This window comes from Symsagittifera roscoffensis, chromosome 1, assembly GCF_963678635.1.
Source record: "Symsagittifera roscoffensis chromosome 1, txSymRosc1.1, whole genome shotgun sequence".
NCBI lineage: Eukaryota > Metazoa > Xenacoelomorpha > Acoela > Convolutidae > Symsagittifera > Symsagittifera roscoffensis.
The window spans coordinates 11,927,374-11,952,206 of record NC_087062.1 but is presented as its reverse complement, the minus strand read 5'-3'; the positions used below and the strand labels follow the sequence as shown (position 1 = coordinate 11,952,206).

Below are 24,833 nucleotides of genomic sequence, written 5' to 3'. Positions count from 1 at the left end.
GAACCTGGGACAAAAACCAGTTGCTACAGTTGTGTCAAGTGAGGTGACAGTATCCCCTAGTGGGAAACCAGAGAGGCAGTTTCAAAAGAATGATGCTATCACTGCTTCTCCCAGACACATTCCCAAACACGGGTAGGGGACAGGAGTCTATTGGATGGTGGAATGTTTCGAAGAACTAAGGGATCTCTTTAACTACCCCTCCCCCCCCCCCCCCCCCCCCCCCCAACGATACGTAGTAACAAATTGCCACCACTATAAAGAACTAATTCAAGCATATGTGAATTTTGTACCTGGTAACGAATATACCTTTTTTGCTAAAGGGGAAATAGCTAAAGATATCCGAGCGAAGTTTCATCTATTGCGCATAGTACCATTTGGGTTTTGTTTGGTTAAGATCTCCTATGAACAACGCAGCTTCTGGTTAATCAGAGCTATTGAAACATATTGAATGCCCGTAAAATTATGATGATCAGAATAGTTATTTTCCTGATGACAATTAAGTTATGATTTTTCAGTGTTCCCAAGAGCAACACACTCGGTGCTTTCGGCCGACAAGACTCGTCCATAACGCTCAGTCCCAAGAGTTCCACTCTACCCATGGCCGACAAAGCAGTTGAGTCTCCGTTCTCACTGCGATACAGCTACCCAATGGGAGACGACAAAAGTAGTTCAAACGACACGAGTGGGCCTCGAAGCGTGACTAATAGCAGTTCGCTTAATGAAAGTGGAGCCTACGATCAACTCAGCTTCACATCTACTATGAGAGTAAATAGTGAGAATAGAAATGAAAAGACGAATGAAAACGACGAGACGATGAAAAGCCAGCAACCGAAAAAGGTAAGTTCAGTAGATTTGGTTTCAATTATTTTTTAAGAGTCGATGAACATAGTTCAGACTCTCATAATGGTTTTCTTAAAGTTTTTTTCGGGAAATCTTTTTCCGGCTCAAATTTATTTTTTCGTGGTTAAACTGTTTTTTTTCTTAAAATTTCTGTTCATTTTCTTTGTAACAAGTAATGCGCTATCGAGCAGCGAAAATTTAATGGTCAGAAAAGCTAAAATCAATTGAGTAATCTCTCATCGTAATGACCAAATGAGTTATCTCTTCCCAGACAAAATAGAAGTAATTTATATCGAACTTGAGCAAAATTCAAACAAATGAATAGCACATATTGGCCAGTTGAGGTGTATAGAGAATTAAATTGTTATTATGTTTTCAAATGCTCTCGAGCCCAATCGATCTCTCCACACAAATTCTTGAAAATATTAATGCAGGAAAACTTGTCTGCATCCAAGCATGCTTTTGGTTAAGGTCTTTTTTTTCGGTTCCATAAGGATTGCACTGTTTGAGTGTGTGTCACATGGGTTCCATAAAAAATCACCGAATGATTCAGTTTTATGGGCGAATCTCCATGCCTTGAATTCCTCGATAAGCTCGCCATTCCTTGAATGTATGATTGATCCAGTAGGAACTACGCTCTGGATAATTGGAAGGGGCGTTGCAGCGTTTCTTCGTTCCGCAATTTCCATCTAATCATTTGACGGTTTATAGCTGGTATCCACAATTTCAAAAACCCATATAGGTTGCTGCGGAATTTCAAAAAAACCTATATAGGCCGAAATTTCAAAAACCCAATTTGAAAAACCTGTATAGGTCGGTTTTGAGCGCAATTCCTGGTCAGCCAAGCTCAGTTGGGTTATCGAGATGTTGCCGGCAAATTTCTCGGAGTGGGGTAAAAGCGTCGACAATTGCTCTCTCTCTCTCTCTCTGTCTCTATTTTCGAATTGATTTTATCGTTTAAACTATTTTCGAATTGATTTTATCGTTTAAATCGACGACACTTCCGATTTTAGCATCTCCAGCTAAATCCGTCTTTGGTTTTGTGATAACTTGTCCAGTTTTGAGGAGTCTGACAAGCAGTTAACAGACAAGAATTTTTTAGAAGACTTTTTGTTTCAGAAAATTTATTGCTGAGTCATTGTTAAAGAGAGGAAGCAATTTTTGATAATCCATTCTCAAAAAAAAAAATCAATTTAGTTTGAATTGGTTTGAACTACTTTCACGCGAAATAAAAATTTTATCTATTGATCCAGTTCTCTCAAATTTTGTTAATTTTTGAATTTTTTCAAAAAAAAGTCAGTGTTTTCTGTTTACTTGCGTTCATTTACTCTTTTCCAACTCTGTTGTCTGTTATTTAATCTTACAAAAATAATTTACAAATAAATCAATGTTTTTTTTTAGAGTTTCGATCCTTCTGATCGATTAATGAACGCTTCTTACACAAATGATCGTTGTAAAACTAGATGAAACTCGATATCAGATATGATATCTCCGCTAAGTTTCGCAGTTTTTTTCCTGTTTCAGCAAATACCTTCTTACGATCATTTTATGGCAAACAGACCTTTGTTCCAACAGAGAACACAGCTAGACTATGGAAGTATGAACGCCTTATATGAGAACCACAACAGACTTTTGGTGTCTAGTTATCCAAACATTTCGACCAGCGAATATCCACAATTTTTTGGTGGACACTACATAAACGCGCGAGACTATGGACGCAGAACACCACCACGTCACGTGATCCAACACGATAGGCATTCTTCGGTTAATAATCCGCTGAATGTAGACTCGAATCGCTACAACTACTTCGATAACCTAGCGGCCTTAGGAGAGGAGCAACGGGAGGGTGAAAGGCGAGAAATCACAATGGGTGGATGTTTGCATTGTGGCGCTCATTCGGCAGGCGTTCAGCAGTCAACTGTAAATAGAAATACTTCGCTATCGTTCAGTAGAAACAGAGAGGAACATTCGTCGTCAATGTCACCTCACGAGTCGCCGCTCCATCACGCAGTGAGGTAAGAACTGATTTCTACGGAAGAGATTTTCATTTGACAGTTTTGACGACCAATAAATTTGTTTTTTCTTGTTATTTCCAAAAAATTCGAAACGCAGTTAAAGGGTTTTTGATGCCACTTTTTACTAAATTTTTTAAGGTTTTGTGAAGCCGCTCAGAGCAATATTGACTAGATGACAAAGATCGACTTTTTGTTCATAGATATTGTTCCATCATTAACTTCATCTTCTGAAAGTTTCTATACTTTTAGCTCTCCTGAGCTTAATATAAACGGCAACTGTCCCTGCCAGGGTCACGTGTTTTCAAACGGCCCAACTTCTCGTGGAGCTCATGGATACGACCAAGAACGTAACCGTCCTGGGAGTGAACAACTTCGCCGACCAAGCTGTCAACATTGCAATAGACAAACGGAAGCGACATCTCCAGCTAGAGAATATCGAAACACGCATCAGGTAATAAAAATAGATGAGGAAAAAGTCAAAGATTTTGCAAGTGTTGTGCTTTTAGTTTCGCTCAGTGTTATTTTAGTGTGAATTGAATGTAATTTTTGTTTGTTCGCAACTCGTTCTAATTTGCTTGCACTATTACACCATAGGAGATACCTGGTCATCGTTTTCTCTTAATGCAAGTGCTAGGAGATGACTGTTTTCGTAAATAGTTTTTGGACCCAATTTAGTTATTTGTTCAATGAGATAAAAGCAGCGATTTTTTTTGCTTCTGCTTTTTTATTAAGAGACGGAGGATTTTCTATATTTCCAGTTCACAAAAAATGATTTTTCGCTCGTGGCGTTACAAATTTCCTGGGTGCGGGCATGATTGGCAAGTTTTTTTCTATTTGCTTTTTCTATTTGCTATTTGGTTTGTCAACTTTTGTCGTGACTGTGCTGTGCTTTTCAAGTGTATCAATAAGCTGATCATTTTCGGTTTTGGAACTTGAGTGGGTCCTACAAGTTGATATTTTGAGTATACTCAGCTCTTAGTAACTTTATTCCTTCATTCACTCGAAATAAAAATCATGAACCGATTTTACAAGAACCGGCTCATTTTTTGATGGTATGAAAAACTGGAATGAAAACTGCCATGACTCGTGTCATGAATCATAGTGTTTTTGGAGGACTAGAACGATTTGTGTATCGTTTAGAATACTTGAATACGAGTGTTTTTTGTCAGATTTTAAGTGTAAAAGAGCGATGTGACTTTCATTTATATTGGTTGTGATGTTTTTTGTTTTGACGATTTTCTGTCAAAAGTTTTAATGTTCTAATAACTAGAGAAATGCATTCATACATATTAATGCATTTTGGAATGCATTAAGGTGTTAATGCACTTTTTTGTTCAATTCAAAATCATCCGCTAAAAGTTAAACAGTTAGCTCCGTAATGCAATGTTTTGATTGTATCGCAAGTGTTGCGCAGCCTCGCTTCACTTTTTTTTTTAGTTTTTGATTCAAACAGTTTTTACTAAACTGAAATTTCTCTTATAGTTTGTAAATTTAGCAACTTTTTTCGTTTAAACGAGTTTGCCTTTTGTTAAATCGGCCTAGACAATTTATGATGCCTCATTTTAAGGCTCGTTTTTAAATGATTTCGTCTGTTTCAGTATGGATGGTCAAAGAAATTTTTTTTCGTAGTGTCATTACTGCAGCCACATTTCTTCCAAACTAAGTCGCAGATAAATGTGCTCATTATTTTTGGCCTTTGCTTTTTATGTGTCTGGGAAACTTTTGCTCCATCGCATTATCTTTTTGTATCTGACTTGTTACTGGCTATTTCCTGTTTGATAAAAAGTAGATAATATGAAAATTTATGTGATTTTTCTTTTTTTGAGACGCTTATGGATTTTTTTTTGCAGTTCCCTGTTCCCAGAAATTTCAGTTTTTCTCGATTTAGTGTGCCAATTTCCAAAAAAGTGAAAGTTTGGCGATTTTATTCCCTTGTGTGCTTAAATAATACACCTGTCTCATCTCTACTTCACCGGGCGTTCTATGACCTTTAGTGACCTATGAATTTTAGTAGGAGGATTTTTTGACTGATTTTTTTTGGATTCTTTTCTTTTTCGGGGAAATTGTCATAAAAAGCCAAGATTCAATTACAAGAGTTTGTTTTGGGGATATCAATTACATAGGGAGTTATACAAAACTTTTGATAGAAAATTAGTTTTGGTTTTAGCAAATGTCCAAATTTTGACCTTTTGGTGTTTTTTGGAAGCTTGATCATTTTCTGGAAAAATTCCAAATCAGATTTAATTGAAAAAACACTAATTGCCTTGAAAATATACGAATCGCTCCGCTTCGCCTATATTTAGATTTCTCAGTAGAATAAAAGTTTACCTATTGCTCTAAATTTCTTAAATTGGGTCAATTCAATTTCATCACAAAAGTGTCAATCATTGTGTTTTTAAAATTCAAAGAGCCTTGAAAAATTTTTTTTGAAATGCGGGAATTGAAAATTGTTCAACAGTTAGAATTTTTTTCGGGTTCTTGTTCTTTCAAACTTTTCCAGCCTTCTGTTGCTATGATTACCCTTGGAATCAGCAGATGTGTTTGTTTCAGCCGGGTTCGAGCCTTTCGTTCCCATAAATAATTTGTCACAGGATAATTGAAATTGGTGGTCATCTCCAAATCTGCATTTTTGTCAGCTAGCAGAAAAATTTGGAGCTTGTCTTCATTTTAAATGCTTGTTATATTCGATTTTTTTTGTGTTGGTTGTAGATATACCTACTTTCATTTCAGAATATCATGTTTTTGTTTCTATCTTTTTATCGGCTTATAATACATCGGGTTTGCGGGCTCTTTTTGAGTCGTTTGTGGGAAGCAAATTATTTTTATCTCGTTGATTTGAGGGGGAAGGTGCCTCAAAAGTTTCTTGACTTTTCAAGTTTTTTTTAAAAAAATGAAAACTGCTTTTTTTCGGCGCAACGTGTGTATGCTCAAAGAATTGTCGGTCTTGTTACCGCTTTTTGTTTCGCTGCCTAACATTAATTTGTCTACCTTCTTGGCGTGTTTTTTTGAAAGGAGTTCATTTTGCAAAATAAAGACAATGATAGGAAGTTTTGTGTTAGATCAATTTCTTCGTGTCTTAAATTTTTTTTGGTTTTTAACGGCTTTCATCTATATTTTTGTGGGTTGTTTTGAAAAAAAAAAAATCAAATGCTGAAATCTGATTAGTTCAAATTAAATAAGAATGTTAACGCGTAATTTGTGCAAATCATTCAACAGGAAAATGATGCGTTGTTCACTTGTGTTTGGTGGAATGAGTAAAAAGATCTTTTTGGCGGCAAGTATAACAAGAGCTTCTGAATCGACTAGTGTTGAACTCTGTTTTTCCAATCCGAGTCGCAAATAAAAGTTCTCATTTATTTGGCCACACTATTGCAGCAATAGCATCTGGTTTACTTTTGCTGCATTAGTCTTATATCGGCTTGTGTTTGCGAGAAATAATTGTTATAAGGTGGACCTGATGTTATGTATCAGAGTCAGAATTATATTGTTGTGGACATGTTTTTTTATTTATCCAACTAATTGGTTTTCTAGGAGGATCCTATGTTGCAACAGACGCATTTCCACCCTCAGCCCATGTACTCCAACTTCTACTCGAAGAAGATGTTCATCAGCACTCCTGAGTTGTACCACGGACACTCCGTCAGCAATGTCGAATCCACTGTTGCAGCAGCAGCAGCGAACAATAATGGAGACGAAAGAGGAGGAGGTTATGATCAAGGAGTCAGGAAACGACACTCGGCTGCATTGACGTCGAATCAGAGGTATTTGATGACGTATAGAAAACAGTCGGAGCCTTTGCCACCCGTCGCTTGGCACGGGAATGGAAGAAGTCACAGACCAAATGCAATGGGTTAGCTACGCATATGTTTACTAGTTATATTTATTAAAATTGTTGTTTTTGTTCTTTACACAAGCAAAGCTTGTGTGATAGTATGAACTCTTTGTGTTTCCAACCTAAGCCGCAAATATTGTTGCGACAAAATGTGTTCATTTTGAAACTTCATTTTTATCAATAACCAGCTATTAGGTACAGCCAATGCTAAGGATATTAACACAGACTATTATATTACAAATATCACTTTAGCTTCAAGTTATCATGGATCTGTAGCGTAGAGGTAGGGAAGAAGACCTGCAGCAAAATAAGAGGGTTCGAAGCTGGGCAGGGTCGGATGAACTTTTTCATGTACTAGTTAAAATGCGTCCACTCTTTAAATTGATGCATGTTAGTTGATAAATTTCTTCGTTTTTTCAAATTGACCGGTACTGCCAATGCGTCATAATTGGGTTGCGTCACTTAGCAATTATGTAGACTCATAATTGGCGTGCGTCAGTGAAGAAATTTTGTAGACTGTAAATTTTACTCACTCAGTTTTTCGCAGTAGCGTTATCGGTCATTTTTTTGTATGCGAAGTGCAACTTCGATGCTGTGTAAAAGTTTCTTTTCTGGGCAATTTTTATCTAACTTTGATCGGCATTTCTTTAGTCAATAATTACACAAGCATAGCTTGTGCTATAGTATGAACTATCCTTTTTTTCCAACCTAAGTCGCAAATATTGTTGCGATGCAATTGAAAGTCATTTTGAAAGTGTTCATTTTGATCCAGCTATTAAGTACAGCCAATGCTAAAGATATGAACACAAACTATTATTTTACAAATATCACTTTAGCTTCAAGGTATCATGGCTCTGTAGCGTAGATGTAGGGAAGGAGACCAGCAACAAAATAAGAGGGTTCGAACCTGGGCAGGGTCGGATGTTTTTTTTTGTATACTAGTTAAAATGCGTCCACTCTTTAAACTGAAGAATGTTACTTGGTAAATTTCTCTTTTTTTTTCAAATTGACTGGTACTGTTAATGCGTCATAATTGGCTTGCGTCACTTAGCAATTATGTAGACTCATAATTGGAGTGCGTCAGTGAAGAAATTTTGTAGACTTTAAATTTTACTCATTCAGTTTTTCCGAGTAGCTTTATCGGTCATTTTTTTTGTATGCGAAGTGCAACTTCGCCGCCGTGTAAAAGTTTCTTTTCTGGGCAATTTTCATCTAACTTTGACCGGCATCTCTTTGGTCAATAATAAAAACGAGTTTCCGTCCGAATACAGGTCGTAGTTGCTGTACCAGGAAATATTTTCTCAGTCTTTTGAGTATCCCTTATACGTTGTCGTTTTAAGATCGAAGCTTTCCTGCTTTCATTTTGATAACACTTAATCAAAGCATTGTGTCGTAGAAGAATAATAGGGCAGATAAGATGCGATGTATGCTTCGCTTTCTGTTTCAATTACTTTAGAGGTCGCCACATGGCTTGATTTTAATGCACATAGTTGTATTTTTGAAGCTATGGTTGTTCCGCATTACAAATATATACAGCAGGTAATCATCATCTGTTAAAACGCTCTTTCACACCTTTCCACCTCTATTTCTGTTCGTTATTTATCCCAAACTAATGGAATTGTATCTTCCATTTTTTACTCGTGCTATTTTTTTTACTTCTATTCGTGCTATTTTTTATGATGACTGAATTGTTTTTAAGCACCTTCTGAGCATCATCAACCTACGATGGGAAATTTGAGTAGCAATGCAAGACCGGTGTCTCCGCAACTTGTTTCACACAAGTCGTTCGAAAACTTAGCCGATACAGCCGAAGTTCAATTTGCAGAATCAGTTGATAAAACTCCTAGGTCTAGTTTTAACCAGCAGCCAACGGATTATCACACGGCACCGGTACAAGTAATTAGCAGTCATCAGAAGCTATCAGTTGCTGGAAACAACGCGAATAATTCAACCTGGAGTATCAGTCCGCTAGCTAAGTTCAAAAGTACAGATCAACTGGATAGGTTCAGTGATTATGATGGTGATACGCATCCGTACAGTGACCCCGAAAGACTGGAACTTCGTCGGAATAACCCAGCGTTCCAGGGTGATACGAGACGTAGCTATATGGAGAGAAAATTGATTGAGGGTTCGTTGCGACATGAGTTCGGAGCAGTTCAGGTTATGAAAAGCACTGCGAAGTTTTCAGTGGCCAAGATGAGTGAAAATTACAACAGAAATCGGTTTTCAGAGTGCCTGCCTTATGATGACACGAGAGTGAAATTGAGTCCCTGCAGGGAGTTGAACAATCATGTTGGATACATTAATGCCTCTTGGATCAAAACAAAAATAGCGGGAACCACTTTCAGATACATCAGCACACAGAACCCATTGGATGGGTAAGTCCGTTAAATGATCATTTCTTAATTTTGAGCTTTAGACCGAAATTAGGCTTTGGCTTGTCAATGTTTCCCGTTGTGAAGAAGTCCTCAGCAGAAGAATCGTTTATTCTAGCAGTAAGCAGTTTTAATTTCAGTTGTTTTAGCATTTTAAAAATCTGGCTAAATCGAAATTTGCTTTTCACATTGGTTGTAATTTAACCAGCTCGATTTGTTAAAATTTCACTTTTTTTCATCTTTTTAGCGGCTTTATAAATTTCGGCCTAATTAATATCAACTTAGTGGCCTCTTATTGCGTCATTACGTCCGAAAAAAGTTCTTGCGCGCGCGTGTGTATTCTGACGGGAGAAGGGATTTGACAGTTTAGAATTTTTCTGAATTTCTTTTCAGCCTGAAGGGTTTCTTTAGTTATGAATTCGAATCCCAATAACCATCCGGCGCATCTGGAGTAGAGGTAAAACAACTGATTGAGATGGTAAATATTTGAGGTTCGAATCCGGCCGGGCCCTTTGTTGCAAACTAGAGTTTTTGTACTTCTTCGGATTATCGTCCGTCTGTTTTTTTTGTCGGCTAATTTAGGTAATTGTCTGTCTGCTTTTTTTGTCTGCTTAGTTGTTTTGAAAACTTGGCTTTTTTGTAGAGTTTCGAATGGTGTAGACAATTTTGTTCCGGATATTATGGGCTTTTGTCACAATTTTCATTGACAAAAACGATTTTTTGAATTTTTCTCCGTTTGATTTTCATAACATTCATATTTGTAGCGCAAGTGGTGAGAATCTCAGCTTCGCCTGTGTCAAAATTAGAAATGGTAAATTTAGGTTCAGTTCCTAATTAATTATTATTTCTTTGTGTCTCTGGCACTTGGTCTGGAGATAACGAATACGCCTGGGACGGCAAAGGTCCTAGGTTCGTGTCTCACAAGACCTGTTTTTTTTTCAAATGGGAAATCTTCCATTCAGCTCATTATTTGTCCGCTTATGTTGTCGGCTTAATAGTCATATTGTAAATTTTTTCTTATATTATAGTTGCTTTTACTGCTCTGATTTATCTCTGATGTTTGTAGTTTTACTAACCTTGACTTATGTTTTCTCTTTTTTGTGCTTAAAAATTTTTCTTCCGAATTAAGTTCGGCCTTCTTTTGTTGGCTTAGTGACCTAATTTTGAGCTGTTTCAAAAGAATCAGATTTTTACGCTCACCTCTGGATCGCACAAAGTGCTAAAAATATTCATAGAAATTCTAGTTCAAATTTTTCATGACAACAATTTTGTTTTTTGTTGATTTTCCTTTTTGGCTTGTTAGGTTTTGTCCTATCGGTTTAATGACCATATTGCGTCTTTCGACGAGCGGAAAAAGTTTTCTTCCGATGCACATTCCATTCCATTTTCTTGGTATTTTTTTCTTTTTTAATTTGCAAACTCATTACAAGGCCAAAGTGGGTTGTCGCACAATTTTTGTGACTGTATGTTCCTGGATTCCAGAGACAAGTCTTTGAACATGTTAAAATTTTGTCGGAACAATCGAAGAAACTAAACATAAGAAAAGAAAAACAAAGGGAGTGTCCTTGTTGCGGAATCTGCACACAATTCACAAAATGCACAATTTGGCCTCGTAATGACTAGCCTTAGTTTTTGATAGATCTAGTTTGATCGACTCTTTCTATTTTTTTTCTGATTTAGCGGCTTTCTTGATTTGTATCGCAAGTGGTGCGAAGCTCAGCTTCGTCAGTGTCTGTTGGCTATTTTTTTCTCTATTCTTTTCAAATCTGATATTTCTTTACTCTTGTGATTAGCAAGGGTGCTCCAACCTGTCCTAGACTTTCCCCCTTAAACAAATTTAATATCAGACTGGTCAATATAGTAAAAATTGTAAGCATGCTCAATTTCTTAAAATCATTAACATAACTACTCTCTTTTGGGTTAGGTAAAGTTTAGGTCGAGTTCGTTTCAGGCGGTTATTTTTTTCAGTTAAATTTTTGAACAAATTTTTTCGGGTTCGTGGTTTTCGTCTGGGTTTCCGTCGATTCTGTTTGGATTTGAACTGAATAGTCTGATTTTGAATAATTGAGAGTCATGAACGTAGTGAATACTGACATATAAATCTTGCTGATTTTTTATTTGGTTTTTCGCGATTTGACTTTCGATTTCCTTTAAGTTTACTTCATTTTCTTAGTTGAAGGGAAGGAACACTCCGCTATCGATCACCAAAAGTGTCAAGGTCACGAAAAACGTGAATGAATTAATTTCGAAAGTTAATTCTAGCTCTCAGATTTCCCAGCTGAAAATTTTTATACCAATTGATCCGGTTTTCTCAAATCGGGCTTATTTTATCTAAAAAGCGTCAAATAGGTTTTGTTCTAGAAAAATTCAAGGCCATAAAGCCATGAATTTTTAATTTTGAAATTTGCAAGTCTGATTTTCTTTTTCCTTGCGTTCATTACCGTTTTCCAATTGTCTGTTGGCTGTTTTTTTTGCAGTCTTTTTTGGTTAAATGGTTTCTGCTTGCAATACATCGGCTTAGTCAACTTTTATTGCGTTGTTTTGCGTTTCAGTACCGGTGGGTCGTAAAAAGAGATACAAAAGTTTCTGGCTCAAAAAATTTTTTGTGACGAGTTTCAGGCGCAACAGGGGTCGGCCCAGTTTTTGTTTGCCTTAGTTGCCGCTGGGTAAATGATTCCCAATGTTTCAAGGGCTGTTTATGAACATCATCCAATACGAACATAAACTACGTAAAAATTACCCCTAAAAATATCCAGTACTTTTTTTCAACTCAATTTTTCAAAATAAATCTATGTATAGTTTCTATGGTTGAGCTTCAAAAGATAATGATTTATGTATATATGTATGAAGTTTATGACAGGCGTTTCATTAAGATGAAAAAGTTTATTCTCTATTGATTACGCTTGCGATTAAATCAAAGTCTGATTGAATAGAACGTGTGTGGACTTCTGGCAGATGGTGTGGGAGAAGCAAGCTGCCCTGATAGTCATGATGTCCCCCCAAACTCCTGGACAAGACCCCCATCCTCACCCCACGAACGGACAATGGGAAGGGGATAACGACACAGAACATACAATGGACACCCAGTCCAGCTACTGTGCCAGGTACAAGCCATACAAGGCTGGAGAGACGGTGGAGTTCGGATATATTTCAGTGAAGGCCGAGAATGTGCAATTGACAGAATATTGTATCGCAACTACTCTGAAGGTAAGACTTTTTAACCCAACCAAAAAATTGAATAAAATGTTATTTGTGATGCGTTCGAGAATGCTTGATTTTGTTTTAAAATTTCTTGGCAGTTTGGGAGTTCTGCCTATCTTGGGAGTTCTATTTATGAGAAGTGTTAATTTGATTTTTTTTTTCAGCTAAACAACAGACGAGAGATGGAGAGCAGGGTGGTGTGGCATCTGCAGTTCCTGGAATTACCCCTCCTCCTCCCTCCCAAACCCCCCTCTCAGTCGCCGAACAAGGCAAAGCTACAGCACCTCTCCTCTCCAGACCTCATATCCAAGTTCATCCGATTCCTCAACGAAGTCAGGTTTGTAGTTAAATATTTATTGGAAGAGTTCTTAACGGAGCGAACTTTCTAGGATTTTTCCGAAGTCTTGTTGCAAATCTTATGCTCTTAATTTTGGAAACCTGGGAGAATATCGAAGTTCCTGACGATTTGTGTCCGTTGCTGAAGGGTGATGCAACCTTTCTCAGCTCATGAAAAAAGCTAAAAATGCATGTAGATTTTTATATAACTCAACAGCGGTTCTCCCGTAAGAGTGATTCGCTGGTTAGTTATTCCTTTTTCTAGTGGATAACTGATTTTACGAATCTGTTCCTGGCATTTTGTCGAGCATTGTAAACCTTGACAACATATTTGATTCTAGGTCGATCCGGCAACACTTGCGTGAAGAGGGAATCGACTCACTTCCTCTGGTGGTCCACTGTGCTACTGGGAGTGGAGGTAGTGGCGCATTCATGCTCTCCGAAATCATGCTCACCCTCATAGAACATGAAGAGGTCATTGATGTACAGAGGGTACTCACGTTTCTTAGGTTAGTCATTAAAAGGGCAGAAGTTGTAACGAGGGACTGCAAGGTGTCCTGGATTATCATAAAAAACTTCGTCTCTCAATAAGTTATAGGATTTCAAGCGGTGAATTTTGTTGAAACCAACTCTCAATGTCTTTTTAAACTTACCTATAATTTTCATAGAAAAAAGTGATGATTTAATTCCGTGGTTCTAAATCTCATTTTTATTAAGTGTGATATTCATTTATAGGTTTTGATTCCTTTTAAAGTTCAGTTGGTTTCCTTTTTTAAAAGCAAGGCAAACAACCCTATCGAACAGCAAAGTTAAAAGGTCGCGAAAAACGTGAATGGCTTCTAATTTTAAAATTGGGTTAAATTTATCACAAAAGTGTCAACCATAAATTTTTCTTGAAACTCAAAGCTTGAAGGCCATATATTTTTTCTTTGAATTTCGAAAGTTTAGATTTTTCAGAAAACATTTTTTTTTTCTGTTTACTTGCATTCATTGACTCTTTTTCCAACTGTCTGTTGGCTTTATTTGTTGACTATTTTTTAGTTTGTCATCAAAATTTTTTCTGAAAATCAGGGATAACCCTGTCACAGTAAAAAAACTACCTGGTTGTAAACCTTATTTTTTTATGCTTTAGATACCAACGTCCAGCGATGGTAGACAATTATTTGTACTACGAGTTCGTATACAGAGTACTCATCCAGTCACTCGCTCTTGTCAGACTCATTTGAACTTCACACGGAAATAGCGAAAACAGTGCATTAGATAAGAGCTTTGCCCTTCTCAATATTCTATCTTTCATGTTTCATAAATTGTATCGACGAAAAAAGTGATCCGAAATTGTTCCAAAGAGCTAAAAGATGAACGTTTGCCACGACTCTAGTTTGAAGGAGCGTGAAATCCGAAGGCAGTGATCAGAATTGAAAACTAGACAAGATGTTATTGTGTAATTTTGTAATTGATATGAATTATTTTAATCAGATGCCTAACTTTTCTGTATATTTTAGATTATTTTACTTTAGAATTGGTTAATGAAATAATCTACTTAATCAGGACTTCTTGACTTAAACACATGTCAATCGCTGTTTTCAGTTCATATCAAGAATGCAATATTTTCAAGAGCTACCCAGTAAATGATTTCATTATTTCTAATTTTATTCAATATTTTATTTTATTATGCAGAGACGTCTTAGCGGTGTCTGTTCTTAGAGAATATTGCTGTGCCATTGCTGTATCATTTTACACTGTAAATATTTCTATTTGGTTGAATGGTTTATTGACTTGTGATGTGAAAACCTGATACTTGGGTTACGGTATATCTATTGTACAAAAAATCGGGTAAATTTGTATTGAAAACCGTTTTTATTGAATAACTATTCAAAATGCTTTGAAGGTGCTTAAAATACCGTTTTATCGACCACTAAAATTTTTTACGACCTTTCTTATCACATATCTTTCATATCAACTACACGTGCTTAGTTATCAACTACGGCTTTGATTATGAAGTTTAGTTTAAACGAAATTTGAATTTGATAATAATGAATTGCAATGTTCCAAAATTTACAATTAAAACTGCTGTCTCCTTGAAAGTTTTTTTTTCAAGGGAAAATGTCAATATCTGTTTGTTTCCTTGCAAAAGGGAAGCGCGTGCCTAAAAAAACTCGTTATGTCAACATTTTCCCAAAAGTTTCCAGCAACAGCATTTTGACCTGTTTTCTCAAATATTTGCCTGCGACGAAGAAAATTTGGTCAAAATAGGATCTTTATGGTATTTTGCGAGGACTCAGATTTCAATAATGAGTAAAAATACCTGGGCGTTTTTTTTTCGAAATCTCAGGGGGCACACTGGTCCATTGACTCCTTTCCAACTGTCTGTTGGCTATGTTTTATAACGGTTGATTCAGGTTGACCCTGAATGTAATAGTTCGTTTTTTCCAACCTAGGTCCCAAATATTTGTGCTACTTTTTGTGGCTTTTTTGAGTTAGTAGGCTACATCGGGTATTTTTATATGCTTATTTTGATTAGTAATTGGTTGACACAGTTGATGAGTTTTTAATTCATCAATTGAAACTAAAAGTTTTTTGGTTCAAAGAACAGTACAATTTTAAAAACTGCATTTCAGAAATTTTCCAACTCATTAAATCTTTCAATTTTTTTTGAAATGCATTATTATTCCATAATTTGGTTTTATGCTTTCAAATTTCTCACAAGCAAAAAAATTGGATGTATTTTTTTCTAATTATAATCCAAATATAAACATGCAAAAGTTGTGTGCTACATTTGATGCGACTTTTGCTTCATGGGTTTCATTTCTCGCGGTCTGACATGAGCGGGCTCAATCGAAAGGTCGGCTGTTCGAGGTCCATCATGATCAGTGCTCGTTGCTTGAGGGTGTGGCAACATTACCCAGTCTAGAAAATACTAAAAAAAATGCATGTTAATCTTAACCACGGGTACAACAGCGGTTCTCCGCGAAGAGCTGGATGGCTCGTATGTTGGTCATTTCCATTGTGGGTAAATCGTTTTAATTCTAAACGGTTTGAGAAGTAACAATAGGCATAAAGTTCTTGAGACCACTAACCTGTCATGTGGTTTATAATGTATAAACAATAAAAATGAATGGGGATTAAACATCAGATAAAAACTCCCAAAGCGTCTAGCGTCTGGAAATCAGTCAAATAAATTGTATTTTTAGTAAGCAACTATAAACATAGCTTGATACTTGAGTGTTAATTTGTACGTTTGATTTCTTAAGTAATTTGTAAGAAAATAGGAATCTTATTCCCTTAAAATTAATTTCCGATGGATCTACAGTGCTGATTTAAATTAACCGGACAAAATGCGTTAAATTTGAAACTTAAAATCGCGTTTTTCTCAAATTGGGTTGAGTTTAGGTGAAAACTTATGAAGACAAAACTTGCTTAAAATTTTAGCAGAATTTATATGGTGTAATTTGTTTTGCGAATTTCGAGCCCAAAATTTTACCCCAAAAATGGGTCATTTTGGCTTTTTTAGTTAATCAAAAATTACGCCAAAAATACCCTGTCGATCACAGACATAATTATATCAAAATGAGCCCCTTACGTAGTCCAACAAACTTTAAGAAGGATATATTCTCCAAAACATTGTTTAAGTTAATTTATTTTTATTTGATAGACAAAAAGGTCGTTTTTACTATATAAAATACCAACTTTTTATTTAAAAACAATTTTTGAACGGTTTGCAATTTTTTTCTGGAGAATATACCCTTCTTAAAGTTTGTTGGGCTACGTAAGGGGCTCACTTTGATATAATTATGTCTGTGATCGACAGGGTATTTTTGGCGTAATTTTTGATTAACTAAAAAAGCCAAAATGACCCATTTTTGGGGTAAATTTTGAGGCCCGAATTTCGCAAAACAAATTACAACATAAATTCTGCTAAAATTTTAAGCAAGTTTTGTCTTCATAAGTTTTCACCTAAACTCAACCCAATTTGAGAAAAACGCGTTTTAAATTTCAAGTTTAGCTCGTTTTGTCGGGTTAATTTAAATCAGCACTGTAATTTGAAGGGATGGAGCGTGCGCGATGGATCGAATGTGCGAAAAAAAATTTCAGCCAATCAGAGCTCAGTATTCAAAAATTCACGAAATAAGCGATAAATTCAGTCAGATTTGGCAAATATGCAGGGTGTTGATTGCTTGAGAATTTTCGCATATTCGTTCCTTCGCGCATGAGAATAGCTCCCTTTTTTATAATCTTAATCTAATTTAGATTAATAATTTAGACATGTTCAAGCGAAACTTCAGGGCTGCAAATTACGTGTTTGAATAAAAGAAAATATTTTTTTTTTATAAAATAAAGCTGAGAAATATCCACAGGAATGCCAAGATTAAAAAACAATGACGGATACTTATTATTTTGTGAACTAACTCCCATTCCGCAACTCTCGGATACTTTGAATTATCTGAAGTTTGAATCTCGCAGTAGGCTAGTCGCCTCTGTGTAAGTCGAAGTTCGCAAGTCCTAAAAAACTTGCGAAAGAAATTTACAATCTTTTTGTTTACTCAAGCAGCGCAATGCTAGTCCACTTAATTTTCTACATGAGGTCCGTCATGTTTTATTATATTGCTTGCTGCTTTCCGTTTTGAGTTCGGTTTATGTCCTCGTACTAACATTGGTTTTCATTGGAACATTTCAAATAGTATGAACTATACCCGCTGAGTTGAAACGCATCCATTTCCGCCTCGTATTTATGGGTAAAGGATTCATAAAAGCAGGAATTATTTGGCGTTAGTTGCCTTTAAAATGAATTACTGAGAAAGACTAGGATGTGCGTGTGGGTTTGATCCAATCCAGTTTTCGTGCAGATTTGTTTCAGGGGTTATTTTTGTGTTTCGTCGAGTTTGTTACCTGTGCTTGCGAAGTGCAGCATCGTCTGTTTCATTTCAATTTTTAACGCACAGTGCTTGAATTTTAATTGAGAGCTAGGAATCTGACATATTTAGAAGACATGTGATGAGCTGAAAATAAAAACAGCTGAGAATGAAACTATTTTGGCTGAGACCGAAGAAGTAAAAAGAGTTTTCTTGTTTTAAAGTAAGATACTATAAGAAAACAGAAGAAACTATTGAGATATTGGGGTTTCTAACATTGGTTTATCCCCTTGAAAATCTTGATGCCCTCGGCTCAAAGTTTCAAAGTTTTTTTTTACGTGCACTTTTTTGCGCTTTGTGTTTATCTGTGCTGCTCATCGTGTAACAGCGGCAGTAATTCCAATATTTGGTCCAATAAATATTTTCTAGGCTCAAATTATGTTTTTCAGTAGTAATTTTCTGGAATTGAATTTCTTTCGAGGCATGTCTGTATGATCTGCTATTTTCCCTAATTTTAATGTTTTAGAGCACTTTTAACGATGTCCGAATCCCAACCGGATCTTGTTTGTTTTTCAGTATGAGTGAAATCTATTTTTTTCCTAGAAAAATTGATTTACCGGACTATTGTTTGTCTGCTTATTTTTGTCGGCTCAATTTCCAAAGCTTGGAATTTGTTAATTATTGAAACAATAAACATTTTTGACGATCATAACTCGTCCTGTTTTTTTTCGGATTTCGATTTAAATTTTTTTTCAATTAAAGTAGTTTTGGCTCGTTTTATTGGCCTTGTGAAGTGATTTTTTTCTTTGATTTTTTTAAAAAGTTGTTTATGGCTTTTTTGGTTTGTTTTTGGCTCAATTGGTGTCTATCAACGTGCTGTCGGCGTAGTGGCTTTTCGGTAAATATTAAATTTTTGATTTTAAGCTTGTATTGGCCTTGTGAAGTGATTTTTTCATTGATTTAAAAAAAGTTGTTTATTTTTTTATGTTTGTTTTAGACTCAATGGGCGTCTATCAACGTGCTCACGGCGTTGTGGCCTTTCGGTAAATATTAAATTTTTATTTTAAGCTGGTGTTTTAGTTTCGGCTGTTTCTCTGAAATTGAAATTTATAGTTTTTCCAAAAAAAAGTTGTTTAAAATTTACGTTATCTTTTGTTCAAATCTCCTTTTCTACTCGCTAGCTTGCAATACTGCACTTGCATTGTATCTCAAGTGATGCGAAGCGCTCCGCTTCGTCTGTGTTCAAAAAATTCTAACAATTAAATTTGCCATCGGTACAGTCTACGTTATTAAATGATCAGTTTGCATTAGACTGCATGCGTAGGAAATATGCAATTGCTGTGCTGTGACCTTCTTTCACAAGGAGACTTCTTTTTCCATTTGATTTTTTAGGCATTACAAGACTGCATTAATTCTTGCAACATTAGTTGTACTGTGCTACTTGGCAGAACGCAGACGACCTGCTAAAAGACAGGTCAGGCAGCAGACAAAAATCCGCTTTTAAATTACTTGGTCATTTTTTCAACTCAAAATCTCCTTTGTCATAATCTTCAAATGAACTCTTATTGATAAATTGGATAAGTTAAACCAATATTTTTGAGCAAATAGTTTATAAATTCTGAAGTTTGGATAGTGAATTCATGGTTATCTTTTACGAGACGCAGCCGTATGCACCTTTTGTCTTCAGCACTTTTTTGCACTGACCGACCATCAAGAAATTTAAGTAGTCTGCTTGCAGAACACGGTGTTGTTGTTCTAGGTGATACCAGAATTATAATCATTACATATCTTCACACATCGGTTCGACTACGACTAAGTTAATCAATTTCTTCCTTTTCTACTGTTGTTGTGTAAGAAACTTTTGGACAAAATAAACATCCTCCAACCCCACAAATTGAAGTAAATTTCCTTTTTTGACCCTCTCACTATTCAAATTGGATTGAAATTGGTCGGTACTTGCTGGGTTGAGAATACTCGGCACTCTGGCTGCAAATCCAATTTAGAACTAATTGCAAATTCCTATTTAGAAGCCGCCCCCTTAGTTAAAAGCCGCCCCCTAAACCGCTTTGCAGGGATGCTAACTTGATCCGAACTTTTTTATTGCCTTTTTTTCGTGCAAATTAAGTTGTTTTTGTAAACCATCGAGTGCGGTTCAATATGGAAGCTTTTTTAATTGAGAGTCAAATTGCAAAGATAACTTTCTAAATATGTTTACTCGGTTGTCAAGAAACCAACTTTTGATGTTTGTTTAACTTCCAAGTCATATCAGAGCAAGAGTGAATGAAGTTCAGATATTTTACAGTATTTAATAGAAAGAGACCAAAAAATGAATGTTGAGCAGTATTTGAGGGCTTAGACATGATTTCAGAAAGATAATTCCTATACACCGTTTAATAAGTTTGCCCAATATTTTGAAAAAAAAAAAGAGAAATTAGTGTGTTTTCCCGTTTTTAAATCACGTTATGTAATCAGATCATCAGATCGCAGCAACAGGTTATTCAGAATGTTTTATTTGTGTTCTAGTGGTATTTTGTGGTTTGAAAATAAAGACGGGATTTAAAGCGTACATCACTTGCAAGACAATCTTGAGCTCTAGATTCTGAAGAGTTACGAAGAATTCGAATTTACTTTAAAGCAGGTTACGGGCTCGAGGCAGTATTTTATATCCGCAGCTCGGCTCATTGTAATTCAATATTTGCTTCCTGTCTATATACCTTTCGTGGTAAGTCAAATATTCTGTAACCAGGCTCGCGTTGGGGTCCCTTGGGTGGTAGACAAAACATGTACTTTATTTTGTCTGCCGCTCTGGCATGTAAAATCAAGGAATTCCACGAGTTCAGAATTTTATTGAAGCTTTTATATCTCGCCTATCATTATATTGTTCTACCTGACTGGAAAAGTTGCCACTTTGATTCCTAAAAATAAAGCTAGGGACTATCTACAGCCGCGGCTTTATAGTGATTGTCATGGAACGAAAAGTCCGGAATTGTAGCAACATTTCTTAATGGATTTATTTGCCAAGACACTTTTTATTTTTCCCAGTTTGGGTTCAGTGGCACGGAAATAGAAACTTTTTTCATGACGAGACTTTTTAGCCGATCGACACTAAAATCGAGCATAGTTTTATTCAATGATCTTTTTTCATTACTCACTGACGGTACTGAGGCTTTGCTCAATTTTATTGGATTTCAGGTTCTGGTTAAACACCCGTCGGCGTATAAGTTTTTCGGCTAAGTTATGAATATTCCAGTAGCTGTTTTTAATGAGTCATCGTATCGTGTCTTCCTTTTTTGTATCTGTTACTCGGTAAGAAATAATCCGTTACGAAGGCCAGCTAAGCAAGTGTTGTGTACTTGTGCTGTTTCCCCTTTGTTCTTATTTGAGTTGAATCTATTTTCAGATATAGTTGCTCTCTTTTTTCCTTTGTAATTTCCAACAAACACTATCAAACTGCAAAATGAGGGAAATTGTGCACATCCAAGCCGGTCAGTGTGGAAACCAAATTGGAGCCAAAGTAAGTCGAAATGTTCGTTTTTTTTCGATTTTTTCTTGGATCTCGAAAAAAATTACTGAAAAAAACGTTTGCAGTCGAGGCAACGCAATTTCAACTAAACAAAATCCCAAAAAATTGTATCCTTTTTAAATTCAAAAACAAAATCGTCAAATTTTATTTTTAGTTCTGGGAAGTCATCTCTGACGAACATGGCATTGACCCTACAGGAACCTACCACGGAGACTCTGACTTGCAATTGGAGAGAATAAATGTGTACTTTAATGAAGCTAGCGGAGGAAAATACGTGCCCAGGGCAATCTTGGTGGACTTGGAACCCGGAACCATGGACTCAGTTAGGTCGGGACCCTTCGGACAAATTTTCAGACCCGACAACTTCATCTTCGGTATGCTTCAAGTTTTTAAACATGATTTTCCTATCATGGTATATGTATCATATCAAGTATTAGTGATTAGTATTTCACCACTTTGTCGTGTTGACTGGATTTTAGCAAACAAATGGAACCTGTTATGATCTGTTATTGGTTTCGATTCGAAGTTCTGATGGATAGTTTTTTTATTGTTTGGGACTCAAATTTCCGATATTGCAGGTCAATCTGGTGCTGGCAACAATTGGGCTAAAGGTCACTACACCGAGGGGGCAGAACTAGTAGATTCCGTTTTGGACGTGGTCCGAAAAGAAGCAGAAGGCTGCGACTGTCTCCAAGGGTTCCAGTTGACTCATTCATTGGGAGGTGGTACCGGATCTGGAATGGGAACCCTCCTTATCTCCAAAATCCGAGAGGAGTACCCTGACAGAATCATGAACACTTTCTCAGTTGTACCTTCTCCCAAGGTATCTGACACGGTCGTGGAGCCATACAACGCCACCTTGTCTGTTCATCAGCTGGTTGAGAACACTGATGAGACCTACTGCATTGATAACGAGGCACTCTACGATATCTGTTTCCGCACTTTGAAGTTGACCACTCCAACTTACGGCGATTTAAACCATCTGGTCTCAGCAACTATGTCAGGGGTGACCACATGTCTTCGATTCCCTGGTCAGTTGAACGCGGACTTGAGGAAACTGGCTGTCAACATGGTTCCTTTCCCCCGTCTGCACTTTTTCATGCCTGGGTTCGCGCCTTTGACCTCGCGAGGATCGCAGCAGTACCGAGCATTGACTGTCCCGGAACTGACTCAACAAATGTTTGACGCTAAGAATATGATGGCCGCTTGTGATCCTAGACATGGGCGATACCTAACAGTGGCGGCTATGTTTAGAGGCCGAATGTCTATGAAGGAGGTGGATGAACAGATGTTAAATGTGCAGAATAAGAACAGCAGCTACTTCGTCGAATGGATCCCGAACAACGTTAAGACCGCTGTATGTGACATTCCCCCCAGGGGTCTCAAGATGTCGGCGACCTTTATTGGGAACAGCACCGCAATCCAAGAGCTGTTCAAGCGAATCAGCGAGCAGTTCACTGCTATGTTCAGACGAAAGGCGTTTTTGCATTGGTACACTGGGGAGGGTATGGACGAGATGGAATTCACTGAGGCCGAGAGCAACATGAATGATTTGGTGTCCGAGTACCAACAGTACCAAGACGCCACCGCCGAGGAAGAGGGAGAGTTTGACGAAAACGAGGAGGAAGCTGAAGAAGCGTGAAAAAACTGTGAATTATATTTTCCGGAATGCAATCGAATTAATTTTTAGCGCTCTGCGTGCAGTAACTTGTGCAATATTATTTAGAGTATTTGCCTGATTAAGTAACCAAGTATACATTTCTTTAAATTGCGAAGATAAATTATTGTACATACAGTTTTTCCCATTCCAGTAATACAATGGCTGAGTAAACTATACCCAACCGAAAAGGACCGAGAGTTTTTCGAAGCAAAAGTGCTGAACTGCAAAGCTGCGGAAGCGAATGAAAATAAAACGGAAAATGCGTTAAACTTTTTTCTTGTTAACAACGCTTCTTACATTTTACTGTCACTTATCAAATTACTGAGTGCTGAAATGCGCATGAAAATTAATTTAAATAACCCGTTACAACACCCTATATCAAACTTTGATAATTTTTGTTCGCGTAAGTTAATTACCAGCTCACTGTATTCGTCCTTGTAGCCAAACAGTTTTGGGCCTAATTTGAATAAATGTCTCATAGTAAGTTGTTTAAAAACCGAAGTTGGTATTTTTAACGTGTAGGAGCGTTAAGGAGGCGGCTATAAACGTTTTCCAGCTCAAAGTTTTTATGGGATTGAAGCTTCAAAGGCTTCAATTTCATAACTTGCTTGAACCTATTAGGCATTTCTTTGTGATACCTAAATTTGGATGACAGGACAAGGACAAAGTAGCCCATACGAAAGTATCCCATAACAAAATATCCGATACCAATATATCCCAATGGACACCATAGCCCATGCCAATATAGCCCACGTCAATTAAAATATCCCATAGAGGATTAAAAATTAATTTATGATATAGATTACCAAAAATTGGTGCATATATCTTTATCGCAATTAAAAAGAGGCCCAATTCAACTGCCTCAATTATTTTGAGACGCCATGTAGAGATAGTGCTAAAGGTACAAGACTCTTTTCTAGGGATGAAAGTTCATTTTTCAACCTGTTAATGGAGTCATAATTGAGAAAATTTTGAAAATGAAACACAACGCAAAGATATATCATTACACAAATAGCACCAATACAATGAACACCAATATGGCAGATTTCATCTACGGTAAAACTCAACAAGGCAAAGCGTTACTTATCTTGGACGGACACTTGGAGTTCACTAAAAAGCGATACACCAAATCTACCACTCACTTGCGTTGTGCAAAATGGCATTCCATAAATGACCAATGACTCTTATAACTTGCTACGAAACCATTATTTCGTTCAATGACGAGCACAGCCATAAGTTTAACCCCGGTCACGTAGAAGCAAGGCAGCTAGTTAATCAGTTGAAAAGAAACAGCTAAATCGCAAATCAATCCGTAAGCAACCAGTTGATAGTAGCTAGCCTCAAGATTGTGAACGATAATCCGGCAATTCAGCTTTCACTTCCTTCACGTGCAGCCCTGGCAAGAACCCTCGACAGCAACAAATCGCAAGAACCACTAGAAGTGATTTCATCGAACGACCGTCACTTCGACATTCCCGACAAATTTTTACCTTTTTGTCTACATGATTAGGGAAAAGAAGACAGTGAGCGTTTACTTATTCTCTGGAACATTGAAAACTCAAATGCTCTTCGCGTTCATAGCAAAGTTTGGCTTTATGCTGGAACCTGTAAGATATATCCGTCTCAATTTTATCAATTGTACACAGTACATATCCCGATTGGCGGGTTTTATCCCCCCTGCGTTTACGTTTTGTTTAGCAGCAAAAAAGAGTCCACTTACAACAGGTTTCTTGAAGCCTTGATTAGCCTTATTGGAGTTGTCGTACCCAAAAAATTCTCATTTTCTTCGAATAAGCTGACTTGAATGCATTTTCGTCCTTAAATAAAACTGAAATCAAAGGTTGCTACTTTTATTTATAAAAGATTGGTAGATTTTAAACCTGCGTTGAAATTTTCACGCTTTGGACTGAATTTGATTTTATACGCTTTTTCAATAGTTGGCCTTGCTTCGATCAGTTTGTTCAATTTCGGCAACTTGGTTTTAATTCCTTTGATTATTCTATTGCGATATTTTAATTGTTTCGATTCCTCAGATGGGATATTCTAATTTGCGTGGGCTATTTTGTACTGGGCTATTCTTAATTCTGGTTTATTTTTGACTGAAATAACTTCGCCTGGGATAAGAAGTTGAGAGATGATTTGTCATGAAACCCTAAATTTGAATGGAAAACAGATTTTCCCATGGTTAAAATGAAAATTCA

At 36.7% G+C, this 24,833-nt stretch overlaps 2 protein-coding genes across 2 annotated transcripts; both read left to right on the top strand.

Annotated features, from left to right (window-relative positions):
• Nucleotide 1: 1 nt before the first annotated feature.
• LOC134857293 (uncharacterized) lies at nucleotides 2-14,633 on the top strand. The gene is made up of 10 exons (XM_063873682.1): nucleotides 2-132; nucleotides 516-837; nucleotides 2,365-2,855; nucleotides 3,105-3,306; nucleotides 6,387-6,705; nucleotides 8,387-9,065; nucleotides 11,996-12,269; nucleotides 12,428-12,600; nucleotides 12,941-13,108; nucleotides 13,732-14,633. Exons 2-10 carry the CDS (start codon nucleotides 598-600, stop codon nucleotides 13,823-13,825), a joined length of 2,640 nt encoding a protein of 879 aa, XP_063729752.1. The 5' UTR covers nucleotides 2-132; nucleotides 516-597; the 3' UTR covers nucleotides 13,826-14,633.
• Nucleotides 14,634-20,795: 6,162 nt separating this feature from the next.
• On the top strand, nucleotides 20,796-22,763 carry LOC134857292 (tubulin beta chain-like). Its single transcript, XM_063873681.1, has 3 exons — nucleotides 20,796-20,963; nucleotides 21,127-21,346; nucleotides 21,551-22,763. The coding sequence occupies exons 1-3, from the start codon at nucleotides 20,907-20,909 to the stop codon at nucleotides 22,612-22,614; spliced, it is 1,341 nt and encodes a 446-aa protein (XP_063729751.1). The 5' UTR covers nucleotides 20,796-20,906; the 3' UTR covers nucleotides 22,615-22,763.
• Nucleotides 22,764-24,833: the final 2,070 nt, after the last annotated feature.